Raw genomic sequence first — 21067 nt, forward strand, 5'->3', positions numbered from 1 at the left:
CCCCCCCCGGTCCCCCCATGTCAAAAAAAGCCCGGTCTAGGTAGGGTTAATTCTCCTTCGGTGTGTATCATTGGTATAGCAATAGCATGTGCATAGCAATGATACTGGTAAAAAGGCGGACCGCGTTTGGGTAATAGTCGTTATACATAAGTATAAAATAATCATAAACTAGAAAGGTGACCTTTGCAAAGCCGTTAAGGTTTCACAACTTCTTACGAAAAAAAACCCTTTACCTTTTGGCGAGTACTCTTTCTCGCAAAGGCGATTAAGGTCTGCCATCCGCGTCTATCATATAAATGATACACGTAAACGTCGGGCGGTCTCGGAGTACTTTATGTATCATTTCAATGAAGCGTGTATGTAACTACCTAGGTTTTCCAAAGTCGGACTGACTTTCAATATAGTAGCCCCACTATCATATCTCCACATGTGTGAGACGGGTACACTAGCAATCGTTTGATAGCCAATACAAGAGTTACCACTTGGCTCTGAAAAGGCCGTGCCTTAACGTCTAAAGTCACATTGTATCATATTAATCATGTGTATCATATATATGATACACGTAAACGTCGGGTCGTCTTTAATTCGGGGTACTACATGTATCAAATTTAATGATCCGTGTTACTACCTAGTAGGTTTTTCAAAGTCGGACTGACTTTCAATATTATAACCCCACTATCATATCTACACGTGTGTCAGACGGGTACACTAGCAATCGTTTGATAGCCAATACAAGAGTTACCACTTGGCTCTGAAAAAGCGCTAGCCGTGCCTTAACGTCTAAAGTCATATTGTATCATATTAATCATGTGTATCATATATATGATACACGTAAACGTCTGGTCGTATTTAACACGGGTACTTTATGTATCATATTTTATGATACGTGTTACTACCTAGTAGGTTTTTCAAAGTCGGACTGACTTTCAATATTATAACCCCATTATCAATGATATCTACACGTGTGTCAGACGGGTACACTAGCAATCGTTTGATATCATTGGTTTATTTCATATTTCATATATACTCAAACACAACATTGCACACAACGCCACCACTTCACAGCCTTTAAGGCTGAATTATATGATTTAGGGCGTTTGACAATCATATAATATTAGGTAAAATCTTGAACTTAAAAACGTGTCTCAAAAAAGTGGATTACGTGTATCACTTAACTTATATCATACGGCTAACAGACTATACGGGATTGTTTAAAATGTGGACAAGGTATGGTAGTGTGCTTCTTTTATATCGTTCGGTGCGCGCTGGCAATTGATCAAGTTTTGTTTGTTGTCTCGTTATCCTCCCACTGACCCTACCCCTGGTTTGGGGCAGCCAGTGCTGGTAGAGTGTAGAGGCTTGTATATTGTTCGCAAACCGTCTGCATAGGGCTATTCTACGATCTTCGAGTGTCTGCAGCTGTAACACCTCTAGTGCTGACTTGTAACTCGTGAACTCCTTACCAAGGATGATTCTGGTGGCTCTTCTTTGTATGTTTTCAAACTTCTTTCTCTGTGCTGTGGTCAGACCAGGATGCCATAGGGGCGCGGCATATTCCAACACAGGACGGACGAAACAAGTATATTGATAGCCAATACAAGAGTTACCACTTGGCTCTTAAAAGGCCGTGCCTTAACGTCTAAAGTCACATTGTATCATATTAATCATGTGTATCATATGTATGAAGCACGTAAACGTCTGGTCGTCTTTAACACGGGTACTTTATGTATCATATTTTATGATACGTGTTACTACCTAGTAGGTTTTTCAACGTCTAAAGTCATATTGTATCATATAAGTCTAAAGTCATATTGCGACTTAGTAAAGTATTGTATACACGGGTTTATACATTTCGTACATTACACGGTTTCTCATTAATCTTGCAACTTAAATAAATCTTGTATGCATGCATTATATACATATGCTTATACAAAAGCATATTGTCTGCATGCATTATATACATATGCTTATACAAAAGCATATTGTCTGAAATGCTAGGTGTCAAACCCATATAGTATCTGCATCAATTATTGTGTATATAAATGTTATGAATTACACTTTGTCAAAGTCAATCACGTCCTGTATATAATGTATTAATAAAATAATCTATCAAAGAAAAGAATATGACCTTCTCCACCATCTCTGAAAGTTTGGGCGTCGTACGTCAACGCACTCACCGGTGACAGACGGCAAAAGAGTGATATCATATACCTGGCGAAAGCGCCACCTACCTGTTTACGGACAAAGTACACAAGTGTGCATATTTTTAATTTCTCTGACGCTTTTGTCGTGTCGGAAACAGTTATTCACTCAGTGAGTCAATGATTTTGTTGGAGGAGTGTGTTCTGTGCACATTCTCTTTGTCAAAACCGGAATGTACGTTAGAGGATAGTCGTGAGTGACACAGAAACTAGATATTATGGCTTGGAGGGGAGAAGCTGTTCACGATCTAGGAGGAATTCGAAGACCGTATCTCTTGTGGACAGAGAAAGGTTGTCAAACTCAAATACACCTAGCCAATCATTCTGAACAAGCCCAGTACCCGCCTCCTTCCCACCACTTCCAAGAAGGCGGGTGCGTCACGAAAAAAAAGGCGCTTTTGCCATGTCCCGGGCTACGGGCTTGTCATGCCGCTGCACCTACGCGTTGCCGCCCTAAAGACTACGCCAAGTCTTACTTTGCTGTTTCTGCAGCAAAACACGACATAGAAGCAAAGGGAGAGAGATAGGGCAAGCCAAGGAAGTGCCCTTTACGCGAACCAGGCGAGATGCGTACGGGCCGGGTGGATGAAAAGAGAATGCATAGAAGAAATCTAAAGGCAGTCCGACCCATAAAGGCTTACACATGTGAAACAACTGCCAGAAAAGGCTGTGTCACTCCAATGACACAGGTGAAACTTCTGTTGACTGAAGGCTGTGTCATTGGGTGAAACTTCTGTCGACTGAGGGCTGTGTCATTCCGATGACATAGGTGAAACTTCTCTTGACTAAAGGTGAAACATCTGCAAAAACATATGTATATAATGCATGCTGCATACAAGATTGCAAGATTAATGAGAAACCGTGTAATGTACGAAATGTATAAACCCGTGTTTACAATACTTAACTAAGTCGCAATATGACTTTAGACGTTAAGGCACGGCCTTTTAAGAGCCAAGTGGTAACTCTTGTATTGGCTATCATATGATTGCTAGTGTACCCGTCTCACACATGTGTAGATATGATAGTGGGGTTATTACATTAAAAGTCAGTCCAACTTTGAAAAACCTACTAGGTAGTAACACGCATCATTAAATTTGATACATGTAGTACCCCGAATTAAAGACGACCCGACGTTTACGTGTATCATATATATGATATATATGATTTTTATGATACAATATGACTTTAGACGTTAAGGCACGGCTTTTTAAGAGCCAAGTGGTAACTCTTGTATTGGCTATCAAACGATTGCTAGTGTACCCGTATGACACACGTGTAGATATGATAGTGGGGTTATCATATTGAAAGTCAGTCCGACTTTGAAAAACCTACTAGGTAGTAACACGCATCATTAAATTTGATACATGTAGTACCCCGAATTAAAGACGACCCGACGTTTACGTGTATCATATATATGATATACATGATTAATATGATACAATATGACTTTAGACGTTAAGGCACGGCCTTTTAAGAGCCAAGTGGTAACTCTTGTATTGGCTATCATCATGTGATTGCTAGTGTACCCGTCTCACACATGTGGAGATACGATAGTGGGGTTATTATATTAAAAGTCAGTCAAACTTTGAAAAAACCTAGGTAGTAACACGTATCATTAAATTTGATACATGTAGTACCCCGAATTAAAGACGACCCGACGTTTACGTGTATCATATATATGATACACATGATTAATATGATACAATGTGACTTTAGACGTTAAGGCACGGCCTTTTAAGAGCCAAGTGGTAACTCTTGTATTGGCTATCAAACGATTGCTAGTGTACCCGTAGGACACACGTGTAGATATGATAGTGCGGTTATTATATTGAAAGTCAGTCCGACTTTGAAAAACCTACTAGGTAGTAACACGCATCATTAAATTTGATACATGTAGTACCCCGACTTAAAGACGACCCGACGTTTACGTGTTTCATATATATGATATATATGATTTATTTGATACAATATGTCTCACACATGTGTAGATATGATAGTGGGGTTATCATATTGAAAGTCAGTCCGCGATCCGACTTTGAAAAACCTACTAGGTAGTAACACGCATCATTAAATTTGATACATGTAGTACCCCGAATTAAAGACGACCCGACGTTTACGTGTTTCATATATATGATATATATGATTTATATGATACAATATGACTTTAGACGTTAAGGCACGGCTTTTTAAGAGCCAAGTGGTAACTCTTGTATTGGCTATCATATGATTGCTAGTGTACCCGTCTCACACATGTGTAGATATGATAGCGGGGCTACTATATTGAAAGTCAGTCCGACTTTGGAAAACCTAGGTAGTAACACGTATCATTAAATTTGATACATGTAGTACCCCGAATTAAAGACGACCCGACGTTTACGTGTATCATACGGTATGATATATATGATTTCGGGAGGCGATTGCAAAGAGTAGAAATCGGCCAAATAGTGATGATAGCATGCCAAGGGAGTTTGGTCGGCTGGAGAGAACAGCTACGATATGCTAGAAAGTCTCCTGAGATTGTACTCTTAATCTTGCGAAGTCCTTAGGTTAAAGTCAGACCGGTCCGACTGTCCGTGTTCCGCGCGTAGTTGCAATGATACACTGTGGTAAACACGCCACGAGCCTGCCACGAGCTATCGTACTTATCGGCTATCGAATGATTCGTTATTCATTTTACACATGTGTAGACATGTCAGTGGCTCTTTCAGTTGAAGCAAAAGAGCCATGTAATATATATAGAGAGCATTATTTCCCGGAAGCATTTGGCTTGGCAGCGGCCCTTCGCTGGGTGATGACGTCCTGGACGTGACCCGGAAACAGATGCAACCAGATACCGCGAAACCCCCATAGGGTGCGTATTTTGACGGAAAACCAATGGCGGAAATCTCGCCGAAAAATGAAAATGAGTCAACTTTGACGCTACAAAGCTCGTTTTTGCGTACAAGTGTGATCTTCAAGTGAACTTCCCGAGGTTCTCTGACTTGTAAGGATTACAACGACATATATTTTAGCCTGGTTTTGCCGATTCTGACTGCGCTATGAGTTTTTCTGTGAACCATGCTAAGGAGTCATTTCGGCGCTTAACGTGTGATTTTCGAGTGGGATATTCGTGGGGGCCTGCAAGCCCTTTTGCGTAGAGCATAATCGGCCGTTTTAATTCTACGTAGAGCGTAGACGGACCCTCTAATTCAACGTAGAGCGTAATTGGCGAATTTAGCGTAGAGCGTAATTTGCCGTTTTAATTCTACGTAATGCGTTGTAGCTATCCGGAATTAACCGTAAAGCGTAATCGATTAATTGTACGTTTAGCGTATCCCAAGCCGCAAACGGGCACAAAAACGCAGGAAAAACCATTTCAGAATCTTCATTTTCAAAATTTTCCGGGGGAGCATACCCCCGGACCCCCCCGAGGAACCTCGCGCCTTCGGCGCTCGCTGGTCCCTCAAGCACTGGGCACGAAACCCCCCCCCCCCATGTACCCCGTGTTGTATTCTATACTTTCAATGTATAGGGAAGTTACTATCACCTCTACATATGATAAATCAAAAGGTTTGACGCAAAACATGCAGTCGCTAGGTGATTGAGTTGTGCATAGTGCGTTGGGAATCTTTTGAATTTAGCGTAGAGCGTAGAGGGGCTTCTTGAATTCAGCGTAATACGTAGCCGGCTCTCAAAATTTAGCGTAGAGCGTTGTCGGGACCCCCCCTTGCAGGCCCCCATTCGTGCGCCTGGAACCGAAGGAACTATATTTCCAGACATTCTTTACAGGTACGTCTGACGCCAGGGATGTGTTTTCTCTTTTATAGTCGTGATTGACCTGAACCTGAAATACTTTTAAAGGTAAATGGGGCATAAATAGCCTCATAACAGCTGTTGTAATAATTTTTTAGCGTTTAGCTACCTTTCCGTGGCTATAATAATTTTTATATCGGGCTAGCGCTAGCCATGGCGACTGTGGTTGCAGGCCACTTGTGTTGTAAGGCCCTTACAACACAAGTGGCCTGCCACAGTCGCACAGTCGCCATCGCTAGCGCTAGCCCGATATAAAAATGAATGGCGCTTGGCGATCCCGGTCCACCGCCATCTTTGTTATTGGGTTTACGGGAAAAGCTGGCCGTCTACATGTGCTACCTGGCCTGACTGCCTATATTTTGTGGAAAAACTAGGTCAATTGCATTTTATATAGGTGTACTGGATGAACGGCAACACCTATTGCTGGAGAGAAAGGAAAGCCATGGATAACTCCACCAATACTGGAAACAAAGACATTTTATATATAAACTAGAAAGGCCAACATTTGCTTCGGAGCAAATGTAGGAATTTCACTCCATACCCTTCCCCAAACAAAAATGAAAGATTCTAAATAAATCATACTGCAATTATACAAGGACAAGCTGTTTGAATCTCGACAGGTATTTACAAAAATGGCACTTGGCAATTATCTCCATTTTTTTTTACAAAGATACAAGGACAGGCACTTTAAATCTCGACAGCTTTACTTTACACTTTTGACGAGATTGTAACTACTACTAACGGAAGCAAAATTTTCACGGCCTGAGAAAAATGGACATGTTCACGGAACTATATATTCACGGTGGTGACAGTTGCAGGAAAAAGAAAGTCCAGGAATTATTTCCTTACTGTTATGATAAGTTCACAATACAGAGGTGACAGTGAAAACCGTGAACATTGACACCCCGCTTGCGTTGCGGTACAGTGAAAAAAATCGGGAATTACAGCAATCAATTTACAGAGTATGTTTGCTTAGTTTCCAGATGTTTTGTACTTGTAGTTTTTAAATGAACGAAAACCGATGCGCGCACAGATGTTACTTTTGTGACAACATCAAAGTGATTTTGGTTTGTATGTTGAAAAAATACAAAAGACTAACATTCGAAGTTATTGAAATTCTTGAGTAAGAACAATCAGTTTTGGAATGTTAAAAGCAAAGCAATGGATATTAAAACGAAAATGTTAAAATTAAATGTTGAAATTGTTAAAATGTAAAATGGTTAAAATGGTTAAAATGGTTAAAATTGTTGAAATTGTTAAAAATGTTAAAATTGTTAAAAATTGTAAAAAGGGTAAAAAAATATTGAGGGGAACCGGGGTTCGAACTCGCAATGTCTGGACTTGCAGCCCTGCGCGTTACCTACCGAGCTATCTGGACGCGTTTCCATTACTCTCCGCATTGTATGTCATATAAAGTGAACAACATGGCGGTAACGATCGCTTCAAGTACTAGTAAGGGACTTTCTAGGAGATACACTCTACAATTTTGGTGATTCTTCAGAAATCGATAACAGAATATATAATACTAGTCGGTGAAGATTGTGGAAAATTGTTGATACCGTGGCGCGCGCGCGTGCGCCGACGATACACATTACGTACCGTTGTTTACAGTACTCGCGGGGCGCAGGTCATTGACCTCCCGCTTGCGTTGTTCCAACAGAGAAGAGCAAAATATCTGCCAGTTTTTGCGTCAGATTTTCAGTGTTTGTTAAAATCATATACAGGCATCCATGCAGCTATAATTCTTCCAACTAGTTCGTAGTTAGGTGAAATGTTTATAGGAATCACACGAATCGGTATCCAATATCAGAGTATCAAATAGTAATGGCCCACGGCCGAGACCGCGTGGACCAGCCGATGGCCCACGGCCGAGACCGCGTTGACCAGCCGCGCTGGTAATCCCCCTATTGTACGTAGAAAATGGTAGTAAATAAATTAATTAGCCAACAGCCAATCAACAGCCACATCTGCAAACATGACCACACCTGCTTGTATGCCCATATTTGGGCCTTCCCCCGAATTCCTTTCTTATTACGTCACGCGCGTACGCCCCCACAATACTTTCCTATGGGGACCGCTAAAAAGCAAATAAAACGATTGTGTAATTTCGCCCAAAAACGAAGGAGTTGAATCAATTTAAAGAAGTGGCAGGAGAAGGAGAAGGAGAAGGAGGAGAAGAAGAATCATCAGTAAAAACAGTATTTCACTCCATACTGAAGTATGGAGTGAAATAACTATTCCAAGTATAACAAGCGTCATTCAAATGTACGCGCGACCGGGTGATTCAATTCCAGAATGGGGTTGAGCAGCATCAAATTATATACACTGTCGTTACTACATGTAGTATTATCAAGGAGCTTGGTATCATATTACGAAGGACATTACATCATTGATCATACATGTCACAAAGACAGCATTGGTTTGATTAAGGTTTACTATTTCCATATATCTAAATAGAAATTTATGTTGAAAAAAATTAAATATTCAACCGCCTTGGCATTATGGATCATATATTTGTATTTTGTTGTAAAACAGCATCACGAGTTGTGTTTTATTTCATGTGTTCATTCTCTTTCTGTTGTGCTAAACAGAGTTGTCACTCCCCAGTCATTAATTAAATAGATTTTAGGATACTAGTATTAATCAAAGCCTTTTCTCACCACTCATTATCATCCCCCATCAGGCACATTTTACTTCCATAACTAGCCTCATCAAATTGGTACTGTGTTGATTCTTGGTGTTATCCAAAGTTATACTATTAGCCTACAAATTTAAAAAGGGAAAGCGAGATATTTTACCCTGTAGTACAGTTGGTAGTAATACATTGCAAACACAATTCACTATATGTGTATTGAAGAGTTCATCGATCAAAGCAAGAAAAAAACATTGTGAATGTTTTTAAAAAGATCTAAAACCTATTAATATATAAATTATATGTATGACATTTACCAGGCTGATGTATCAGTAACTGATTAGGTTGGTTTTGAAGTTACTGAAATCGTCATTATGTGTAAATTGATTTATTTAATATACGTACCTGCATGTATTTACTATGTGCATTTCAAATATACATATGGCATATGTATATTTGTTTCTGTCAATTTTTGTATTGCTAGTACGCTGAAGTGGAGAAAAAGGCAGCGCGTAGGATGGAGAGTCGCAGCATGCAATACTGGGGAACCAGAAGGACAAGACGGACTGTTTGGAATCCCAATGGAACCGCTTCACAGGCTGATGTACAAGGAACTTAAGCTGGGCTTCTAGTAGTTTTCTTTGCATGTGTAAGTTACTCTAACCTAAACTACCTGCACCAGACACATTTTACCTGCACCACTCACTGTCACTCAGAACATAGGAATCATGGATCAGGGGTTTTTCTAAACAGGGGAATAGGGGAGCTGCTCCCTCATGTAACCAGCCAGCTCCCTCATATCAATTCCCAGATAATTGAACCCTAGGTGGCTACTTGAACACCGTTTAGTCTTTTTTTTTAAATGGCCTTTTTCCAGTAAAGATGTAAAAACAATACAGCAATATATATTCTAGCATTACAAACTATGTCACTCTCATAAAAAATCCCCCCTCGAATGCTTCGCTCCCTTGCCAATTTTTTCTAGAAAAACCCCTTATGTATTACACTGAAAATTGGAAACCATTGCCTTTATTTCTTTTGAACTTAATACAATGTGAAAATGCAGCAAATAAAATCCACAGATGCCTACACTTTTATATTATAAAACTAGTACATGAACCAGTGCATATTTGATGCAGGTAAATTGTCATGCACCGAACAGGCAATATTTGTACTGCCCTTCTATCTGGGAACCAGGTAAGGCACTAAATGCAGTCAGGAGTAATACTATAACACTCTACAGTTAGAATTCACTATTCAGTATAACCTGGTATCCATGCAGACTCCACTCAATCAGGCTGGGCATACATGTAAGATGAGAATGAGCATGTAAAAATTTGCAATCTTACATGTACTGCTGCATTCCAACAGCATTGAAAATAGCTCTCTCTGATCGCATTCAAAGTTAGAAAGAAATGGGGCGGAATATTTCGAATACACTATGAAATTTTCGCAACGTACTTTGAATAACATTCTGCCTGCCATGTGAGTGGGGTGGGGGGTGGGGCAGACATACAGGTATAATGCCGGTAGTTGTAATTACTGTTACATAAACAGGTTTGGCAAATCATCTATTAGTTATAATTCATGTAGCCAAGGTAGCAAACTGTCATTCTAGTGGTAAATCACTGATTTTGTATAATGATTCATTATCTAAAAATTATACTCAAGTTTTCCTGATTTTCATTTTCTAATGCTATAAATTGTCTCCATGATTTGTCATCTTTGAGATGCAATTTACCTAAAAGTTAATATTATTCATTCACTAGTTCATACTATTACTAGAGTGGTAATTGCAACACAAAATGATGTATACTCAATTTGAACATTGGTTATGATCAAACCAAGGATATTGTATAGAATGTCCTTGATCATAAACCTTGAACAAATTGTACATGATATTTGATAACTGGCAAGTTGAGCATATTAGCACATGCACTGCATCATAATTCTTTTTTTGTCACTAGGCCACACCAATTTAATTTGTTGCTTCTCGGATCGCCCGCTCCATTTTTTCTGATTTGCCAAAAAAAAAATTGTGGGGTTCTAAATTAATTGCAAAATGCTTAATGAATATTTTGTCCCTAACAGTTGAAGTCCTTTTCTTCCTAGTTCTTAAGTTTTTCAATGTAACAATGCAATTTTGTTTCATTAAAAGTTCAAAATCTATTGTTTTAATTACAAACCAGCCTGGTATGTTCACTTCGTGGCATCCCTTGGCAAACCAACAGTACTGACAATTTACTGTTAAGTACTGATCAACTACTAACAGTAAAATTTCAGTAAATCTTCAGTAAATCGTCTTTTACTGTTTTACTGAAGCATTACTGGTCAGTACTTATGCCTCTATTTACTGTTGGCATTTTAACCAATGTCTTCTTTGACCAATTAGACCATTACTGTCCATTTACTGTCTACTACTGGCCATTTACTGGGATATTTCACCAATCACAGCCTTGCAATGTGCAGTTTTGAATATATTTTGGGCAATCCCACAGTTCTTAGCTCTCAGTGTCTCAGTGTTTGCTGCAACATAGACAGGAGATAGAGGTGGGGAGGGGAGCCTAATTATACATGTACTCATCAGGTAGGTAGGTAAGGGGGCAAGGTTAGAAAAAACGAGGTAGATGGAGAGGGTGACAAGGTCAGAGAGAATACTGAAGGTAGGTGAGGAGGGGGTCAGGTCAGATAGAATACCAGGGGTAGGTAGGGAGGGGGGCAAGGTCAGATAGAATACCAGGGGTAGGTGGGGAGGGGGGCAAGGTTAGAAAGATTTGAACTTCAAGGTAAGAAGAAAGGGAGATGTCATAGTTATCAGACTATAGGACTCCTGGTACTTGCATGGGGAGCAAGGCAACTAAGGTCATATAGAATTCACCCACAGCACTGAACATTTCCATCCATGAGTACAACTTACTACAAGGGGATTACCACAATTCACTGAGTTTTTGCCAAACAAATTGAGACATTCCTGGTTAATAAGTATCTTCAAACTATGGTGTTTCTACTTTCAATACTATCCCATGACACCATGCAGCAAGAATTGATAACTTAATAAAGTCTTACTTGGTTGGTATGGCAAGGAAAAGATGAGCTATTCCTGGAGTGTTGTATTCTAAAAACAACCATGTGCTTGACTCTGTAGGATCTACTGTCAAGACCATCATTTACTGCTTTGTCAACTCACTCATTTACTGTTCAGCCAGTAAATATTTACTGTATCACCAGTAAATGTTACCTGGCATTTACTGTTTCTTCATGACTCAATTACTGATTATTTACTTGGAATTTGCATAAAGTGTAAATATTTAGTAAATGTTTTCAGTAAATCTTTTACTGTTCAGTAGATGACACCAGTACTTAACAGTAGATTGTCAGTACTGTTGGTTTGCCAAGGGTATACTGTACCTCCCAATGATCCATCTATAGAAAACCCTGCACCTGGATAGAATGAGTAGTATAATGTTTTTGTTCTGGATAGAATGAGTAGTATAATGTTTTTGTTCTGGATAGAATGAGTAGTATAATGTTTTTGTTCTGGATAGAATGAGTAGTATAATGTTTTTGTTCTGGATAGAATGAGTAGTATAATGTTTTTGTTCTGGATAGAATGAGTAGTATAATGTTTTTGTTCTGGATAGAATGAGTAGTATAATGTTTTTGTTCTATGTCTTATTCAGGAGGACTTGTTGATGGCCTATTGATGTCCAAGTCAGACATGGAACACTATGCACAGCTGCCGTCCATGGAACAGTGCCTTGGAGAAGTGGTGTCAATCCTGTCTGCTGAGGCAGGTCAAACTAGCCAGCTGTTACTGTCTCCTCTACAACAACTGTCCAGTCATCTCCAGCAGATCTCCATTACAGAAGCCAGCCATCATACGCAGTAGCATCACTAGTATCACTCATCATTCATTATAAGGCCACACTGATTCAATTTGATGGATTGACTATGTGTAGAGGTTGTATTGGTGAAATGTATATTTCTTTCATTAAAACCGACTTTCACCTCAAGTTACACAAGATATCATAAGCTGAGCAAATTATGTAAATCCAGTTGTTACAAGAAGATAACATTTGACTCCTTAATATGTTGCCGTGCAAAGCCTTTGTTAAGCAGTTGTAACATACACTATTTACAGTTTTAAGGGTTTTATTTAAGATGAAGAATCCCATCTATGTCGGCCACCTGTTTGCTATCTCTGGCCATTTTCCATTGGTGCTGCCTGTGCTCAGGTTAAAGTGTCGTGTAATGATTAGGGAGGCTTTCAGTACCGGGGACAGATCTTTCCCCTGTAACATCGGTCGCCTCTCTGTGCGGAGGTCCTGCCTTGTACCGAATGGAATAAAGCTGACTGCGGCCACACGGTGATTTATTCATTCAGTCAAACATCACGTTCACAAGTTCACTAACTTACTTGCTCACGCTAGTTATACTAGCTCAGTTGCTGTCTGAGTCAAGGATCTGTGGTAATAGTCCAGGAGGAGAAGCTTGAAAAAAGTTGTGTCGTAGCACACCCCTTATATACATTTGTACTTTGGCCACTACCATAGAATGATACCTTAATGTCCCCTGATCATTTTAAGATACGTCGTTCTATGGTCCAGGTGGGGCATCATGGTTCTATGGCTCTTTATGCAAATTTATGCAAATTAAGCAAACCGGCCATTAAATGAGAATAAAGCAGCATAATTTGAGTATTACCTGTCCAAGTGACGTCAAACCTGGGGAATATCGCAAGTAGCTGGAAAGTGTTCATGTTCTGATTTTTGAAATGGTGTGCTACGTTTTTGATTTTCTAGGCCTCTTCTGAGAATCTCCTCCCGGACTATAAAGTCTGGGCGGGCTGGTTTACAAAACTCGGTTAGGTTCTGCCTTAGTTTACACATGTACAAAAAAGTTTTCACAACAATGAGATTATAGAAACACCAGCAGTGCAGGCTTTATTTTCACCCATTAGCAAAAACAAAAATACATCCTATATTATGTAAGACATTACATTGTATGGTACCTAACTGTATATATGCGATGGGACCTAGGAAAATGTAGTGTTTCCAGTTTTCAGACTTTTTTCATAGTCTTTTTTGGGTTGACAAGAGACAAAATTTTCATTCTAATTTCAAATCTTCTGAAATCATATTTCACGCATTGTCCAATCCATTTTACCGAATATATGGGTGAAATATGGGTTTGTGGAAAGGATACAGCCCTGATTATGGTGCATTTCAGCTTCACATTGTTTAACAGAGTCAGTTGAACTTCACCCAAATTCTAAAATAAAAAAGCAATAGACATCTTCCCTCCATGAACGAGGTTGGTGTTGTGTACAAACAAACCACCCCATTAGCAAGGCCGGCAGGTCAATGACCAGACCAAAGAAATATATAGCCTGTCAAACAGGAGGTAAAAATAGATACACTGTGGTCAAACACAGACCACACTACTATAAAATAGGGGTGATAATGTAGAAATCCTTTTAAATTAAGCAATACAAATATACGACAACCTGCTAATGCACTCTAAAACACAAAGAGACTCAACAACTACCCACATACCAAAAATTATACCAAACCATCCACCAGATTTTCCAAACATTCAACACAAAAAGACCAAAGTTAAACATTTTGTAAATATCAAACGCAAACAGCTAGGAAACCCAAATTTAAACTACTAAACCATAATAATAACAACTACATGCTACCTTAATATCGCACAAACAGTCCATAACGCGCCAACAATAGAATAAAAAAATTAAACTGCAGTACCAAGGTCAATCACCAGGGGCTCAAAGTCAACCTACACAATCTCCAAGGCCCCATCCATCAATCTGCCAAATATCATACAGTTCCTTTTCACCGATCTTCAGATATCAGACCAAAACATGAAACGGACCAAAAACAATACCCCCATTATATATTACATGGAGGGTAAAAAGAGGATTTCTACCGAATGTACCCTAAACAATTTTGGACTGGAACAGGAAACATGACATAAACCTAGGCTTATATATATAGTCACTAATGGTTTTTATACCTAAAGTGTTTTCCATGATAATAGTTCTAGTCACCGCTGTTTACGTACATAAATGTACATGTGTTACAGTAGTACGATGTAAAACACAACTGCCAAACATATATGTAGTAAAATTCCAGTTTTAGTTTCAGTACAGCAGTGCAACATGACACAACTGCCAAACATTAGCAGAGACAAGAGGCAAGTTTGAAAATAAGGATTGAATATTGGTTCTTCCATCATGCTGCAGGGCTCGAAATTAACATTGTCCCAGTGTCAAATGACACTAAATTTTCAGCTTGGGACAATTCAAATTACGTTTCGGGACAATTTTGGGGCAATTGAAAAATTCTCATCTGAGACTGTCCACGTCATTTAGGAACGTGATCCATCCATCCTGCTGCGGGCTGACGGCAGCCCATAATACTATGACAAACATTTAAATTTGACCAATCGGGGATTCCAAATGTTGCATGGGGAGGGGGGTGTTGAAGATGGTGCTGCGCCCATGATACTACATGTATCATGTATTTTCCTAAAGTGGGAAAAATGATATTTACTGTACGTCTAATATTATTAAGTGGACTTCAAGTTGTACAAAATTGAAATTGAGTTGTGTATTGTTGTCATGAACTTAATTCCTGAAAAGCAGGCTGGGACAGTCCATCCTCAGTTCGGGACAATTGAAATCTATTTTTGGGACAGTTCTGGGACAATTGTAAAAAAAGTTAATTTCGAGGCCTGTGCTGTTATTTCATGCCATTTTGCTAAGGTACATAACGTTACACCTTGATAAGAAACCCTTCATTACAACATTACAATTACACAATTATCAACTAACCTTACATGAAATTTACTTACAGTAGGATATTCATTATTTCTGGAAGAAAAATCATCGGCTCAGAAGGTACGAAATCATATTACTCAGCAATTTTAGAAGATACAATGTAAGTCGACTTCTACTTCTGGGTAACTATGGTTACCATAACAGTTGGGTGCTAATCTATTCTACAGAAGACTATATACTAGGTTATATTTGGACAGCTGGTAGTTTATATATTTGCACAGTCTTCTATAATAAGGAATCCAAGACTACATTACTACAGTTCCATTAGCATGTTTCTGCCATTCTACAGCAATAGAATTTAGAAATACCTCACAAAATACATCAATATGCTAAATCAGACGCTCCCAGCATCCAAAGAAACCACCGACATTTTTTTTGATCAGTCGCTAAAAATTTTAACTATCGTCACTTGTATCCAGAACTCGAATTGAACATTTTGCTCCATATCGACTATATCTGAAAACGTCTCCAGTTATCTAAACACAGATGTCTGCCTCACTGATACATTCAAAATGACTTGTACTGGTGTAAGTTTGTAACAGACCAAGAAACTACAATAAAGAGTGTTACTTGTCAGCGTTACAGACATGTAAGATTGATGATTTTGTGGATAACTGGGTGTGATCAGATCAAGTATAGCGAATGCAATTATTTTGGCCTGATTTTTACGGACGAAGTCTTCATAGAGTAACTTGGGCCCCTATGGAACGGCCACTCGTACCAAACCAGACCAATCCAGGATGAACAGGAACTCACACAGTTGGGCAGATATTGGCCGTTGAGACCGACATAGCCGCATTTCCCATACCACCAGCCGCCATTCCCGTTTGTTCTAGAACAGGTGCCGCTGCCCCCATTGGTCCTGTCCTTAGTGTAAAACATCCGCCCGTTGTTCGTAGCTGCATCGTTGGCCGTCACGGAGTTTCCCGCTGTGCCTGAATACCCTGAAACCGTCAGCCGGTACGCGTCCGACTCACCGGCCACCCTGGATGGGAGCATTACATTACATCTCTTATTAGTGGGGTTGTGTGGCGTGGTCAGGTTTGACATCTTGAAGAGTCAGTCATTCGACAAATGAGTAAATCTTCATAAAATTAAAACAATAGCAAAAATTATGAACAAATTAAGAAATGTTTTGTTTTTCTTTAATGCCCACGATCAAGATCATGATCATTCTGGCATGGTCTCATTTTCACTTGAGTGAGGTGAGGAAAGTAAAGTGTCTTTCCCAGGGGCACAAGTTTGGGATTACAATTGGACCTACCCAGCTTGAAGTGGTCGACACTGCACGAATCCTTGGCGTGATTCTACAGAACAACTTAGTCGAAACATGTTGCTATGATTGTTAGCAGGAGTAGTAGTAGACTGTGTATGCTAAGAACTCTCTGTAGACAATTACTACTAGTAGACTCTTGTGATCTTGTGTTAGTGTACATCGGCTTTGTTCGCCCTGTACTATGCTTGTATGAATGTAATACTATGCTTGCCAAGTATGGCACTCCGGACTGACTGTAGCAGAATCAGAGTCTATTGAGTGGGTCCAGAAAAGGGCATGCAAGATAATCATGGGTCGGTCTTACACTAGCTATAGCTCAGCTCTACAAGAACTCTCACTAACATAGCTAGCTCAACGCCGATTTGAACTCTGCCAACAGTTTGCATAGTCCTTGCTGAGGTGTCCCACATTAAGGAACTGGCTTCTTTCTTCTAAAGGTGAAATTTCCAACAGAGACACCATGAGAGAGACATCTAACCTCAAAATAAGAACAAAATGATTTCAGAACATTCCAACTGTAAATATGAATTACGTGTTAAACAATCAGTACCAGTGATAGTAAAACAGTACGCATGGTCATAGAACATTGAAATTTGATTTTTAAAACCTGCAGGCCAGTCGGTATGTACAAATTGAATTACGTTTAGTGTTTTCAAGTAAACTATGTACTTTTAAGTGTGCTTTTTAATCTGTCATTGTATTCAAACACGCAATCCAGCCCATGGATGCTATATGTGCTTTGACGAATAAACCTTTAATTCATTCGGGTTGACTAATTGGCAGAATTCGAACCCAGCACGGTCGGTTCTGAGCCGAATGTTCATCTTCTGCTTTTACGCCAAAACGGCCCCACAACACAACCCACAGCAGTACACTCATATATTTAATAACCCTAAGCGTTCCACCTACAGTGTATCCCAACTTGTGTCCACACATTCATTCACGATCTGCTGCTAGTTACCTCCATTACCTCCATGAAAAATGTAGGTCTTGTGTTTGGTGTGTGTGTGTATGTGTGTGTCTGTGTGTGTGTGTGTATGTGTGTGTGTGTGTGTGTGTGTTTGTGTTTCCGCACATTTGTAGTCAGCATTACCTCATAACTTATGGATTGTGATGATATTTGGTATGCTGGTAAGTCTTAGGAAGACAAACGTCAAGGTCAAATATGGGCCTCCTGGCAGATGACCTTGGTACTGCAGCAGAACTTCCAGTTTTTTTATTATCTTTTGTCCTGAACATGCTATGGTCTTGACTTTTTGGTGACAGATAACTTTTACTGTCATGAATAAGTGGTGTGGGCTTGGTCCTCCTAGCAGCTTGTTCTGGAACTGCAGGGGACTTTCTGGCGAAATCTTTAAAAGCCAGTAAGTCCAGATAGAAACAACGTATTTTCATTTTTGTATACACATTCGTGTATAGGTAGCTGAGAGAGAGTTGTACATAATTAAATGCAAATTATGCAAATGATGACTTAATTTGCATAATTAAGGAGGAAATTCTATAGTTACATTGTTTTATATAATAGTATTTTATACATGTAAGAACAGATAGCAATTATGCAAACGATGACCTTATTTGCATAATTGATGTAAAATTCTGTAACTCATTGGTGAATGATGTGAACTCTATACCTTGTGACAAGTGGAAGTTACTTTGTCATTTGCCTAATGAGGATATGTTGAAATGAAATATGACAAAGGAGAGAAATTCTACACGAAACATATTGTCATTTGAATTTAGAAAACCATAAACTAAACTAGATTATGTTAATTACTAAGTGAATTACTAACAATGATGCTTTGCTAATAGAATTCTTACTAGAGAACACCAACCTAAATGTGTCGTATTCCGCGTAGCGTTTATTTCCACTCCAATCCTCCAGGTCGATACGCAAACTATAGTCCTTCTTAGAAGTAAGGAGGTGGATGTTCTCGTTCCCAAGCCAGTAATTTCCATCCTTGTTCCCAAACCCGTGCTTGTACTCCTCCCAGGTCCGGTCAAAGGCGACCGATCCGTCCAGTCTCCGTTGGATCACGGTCCATCCACCTCCTGTGGCAAAACACAGTTAATTGCTATATATGAAAATAGTTTTTTTGTGGGTGTGTCAACGGCATAATGTATATTCGCTTTGAATGGGATATCAATAGGAATAGACCGGTCCTGTCTGTTTTTGCCCATCAAAAAGTGGGTTAACCTGTAAGACAGTTGGAATGAAGAAATTCAGTCGAATTCGTTGACCTTCATCAGATGACTAATCCACTTGCTGACTTCCCGAAAGTAGAAAGCCTGATGACGTCAGGAGTGGCGGAAGACGAAATCTACCACCATCACGATTCAGAGAGTGTTGATGGACCTTGATGATTATACAGCCTAGTTCCAAGCCGAGTCCCAAGAAAAAGGCAGCCCGGTATCCTGTAGGCAGCCCCACACTTTAACAGCAGCCCGGTATCCTAACGGTATCCGGACAGCAGCCCGGTATTCTGACGGCAGCCCGGTATACTGACGGCAGCCCGGTAGTCTGCTGGTATTAGTCCTAACGGTATCCTGACGGAAGCCCGGCATCCTAACGACAGCCCAGTATCCTAACAGAAGCCTGATATCCTGACAGCAGCCCGGTATCCTGACGGCAGCCCGGTATCCTGACGGTATCCTGACAGCAGCCCGGTATCCTGACAGCAGCCCGGTATCCTGACGGCAGCCCGGTATCCTGACAGCAGCCCGGTATCCTGACGGTATCCTGACAGCAGCCCGGTATCCTGACGGCAGCCCGGTATCCTGACGGAAGCCCGGTATCCTGACGGTAGCCTGGAATCCTAACGGCATCCCGGTATCCTGACGGCAGCCTGTTATTCTGACGGTAGCCTAGTATCCTGACGGTATCCTGACAGCATCCCGGTATCCTGACGGCATCCCGGTATCCTGACGGCAGCCCGGTAATCTGACGGTAGCCCGGTATCCTGTCGGCATCACGGTATCCTGACGGCATCCCGGTATTCTGACGGTAGCCCGGTATCCTGACGGTAGCCCGGTATCCTGACGGTAGCCAGGTATCCTGACGGCAGCCCGGCATCCTGACAGTGGCCCGGTATCCTGTCGGCAGCCCCGTATCCTGACGGTAGCCCGGTATCCTGTCTGCAGTCCGGTATCCTGACGGTAGCCCTTTATCCTGTCGGCAGCCCAGTTACCTGACGGTAGCCCGGTATCCTGTCTGCAGTCCGGTATCCTGACGATATCCTGTCGGCAACCGGGTATCCTGTCGGCAGCCCTGTATCCTGGCGGCAGCCCGGTATCCTGACGGTAGCCCGGTATTCTGACGGCAGCCCGGCATCCTGACAGTGGCTCGGTATCCTGACGGCAGCCCGGTATCCTGAATGTATCCTGTCGGCAGCCCAGTATCCTGGCAGAAACCCGGTATCCAGACAGCAGCCCGGTATCCTGACGGCAGCCCAGTATCCTGACGGTAGCCCGGTATACTGACGTTGCCCGGTATCCTGACGTTGCCCGGAATCCTGACGGTAGCCCGGTATCCTGACGGTATCCTGTCAGCAGCCCGGTATCCTGTCGGCAGCCCGGTATCCTGATGGCAGCCCAGTATCCGGTCGGCAGCCCGGTATCCTGACGGCAGCCCGGTATCCTGTCAGCAACCCGGTATCCTGACGGTAGCCATGTATTCTGACGGTATCCTGATGGCATCCCAGTATCCTGTCCGCAGCCGGGTATCCTCACGGCATCCTGACGGTAGCCCGGTATCCTGTCGGCAGCCCAGTATCCTGTCTGCAGCCCGGTATCCTGACGGCAGCCCGGTATCCTGTCAGCAACCCGGTATCCTGACGGTAGCCCTGTATTCTGACGGTATCCTGATGGTAGCCCAGTATCCTGACGGTAGCCCTGTATCCTGACGGTAGCCCAGTATCCTGACGGTATCCTGTCAGCAGCCTGGTATCATGTCGGCAGCCCGGTATCCTGACGGTAGCCCGGTATCCTGTCTGCAGCCCGGTATCCTGACGGTATCCTGTCGGCAGCCCGGTATCCTGTCGGCAGCCCGGTATCCTGTCGGCAGCTCGGTATCCTGACGGTAGCCCGGTATCCTGTCAGCAGCCTGGTATCCTGACGGCAGCCCGGTATCCTGACGGTATACTGTCGGCAGCCTGGTATCCTGTCGTCAGCCCGGTATTCTGTCGTCAGCCCGGTATCCTGACGGCAGCCCGGTATCATGACGGCAGCCCGGTATCCTGTCGGCAGCCCAGTATCCTGTCCGCAGCCCGGTATCCTGTCGTCAGCCCGGTATCCTGACGGCAGCCCGGTAT

The 21067-nt window shown here is 41.5% G+C and overlaps 2 protein-coding genes across 2 annotated transcripts in view; one reads left to right on the forward strand and one right to left on the reverse strand.

Moving 5' to 3' along the window:
* The window catches only part of LOC109487058 (39S ribosomal protein L10, mitochondrial-like), a 45326-nt gene extending 31359 nt beyond the window's left edge, over nt 1-13967 (forward strand). The window contains exon 5 of the mRNA XM_019791010.1: nt 12306-13967. Coding sequence (XP_019646569.1) covers nt 12306-12514 — 209 coding nt within the window. The 3' untranslated portion in view covers nt 12515-13967. The remainder of the gene's footprint in view (nt 1-12305) is intronic.
* A 593-nt stretch (nt 13968-14560) lies between these two features.
* Nucleotides 14561-21067, reverse strand: part of LOC109486991 (antigen WC1.1-like) — a 22216-nt gene continuing 15709 nt past the window's right edge. The window contains exons 10-11 of the mRNA XM_019790908.1: nt 18593-18809; nt 14561-16469 (exon numbers count right to left, since the gene is read on the reverse strand). Coding sequence (XP_019646467.1) covers nt 16133-16469; nt 18593-18809 — 554 coding nt within the window. The 3' untranslated portion in view covers nt 14561-16132. The remainder of the gene's footprint in view (nt 16470-18592; nt 18810-21067) is intronic.

The sequence above is a fragment of the Branchiostoma belcheri genome, unplaced genomic scaffold, assembly GCF_001625305.1.
Source record: "Branchiostoma belcheri isolate BF01 breed outbred unplaced genomic scaffold, Haploidv18h27 scaffold85, whole genome shotgun sequence".
Taxonomy (NCBI): Eukaryota; Metazoa; Chordata; class Leptocardii; order Amphioxiformes; family Branchiostomatidae; genus Branchiostoma; species Branchiostoma belcheri.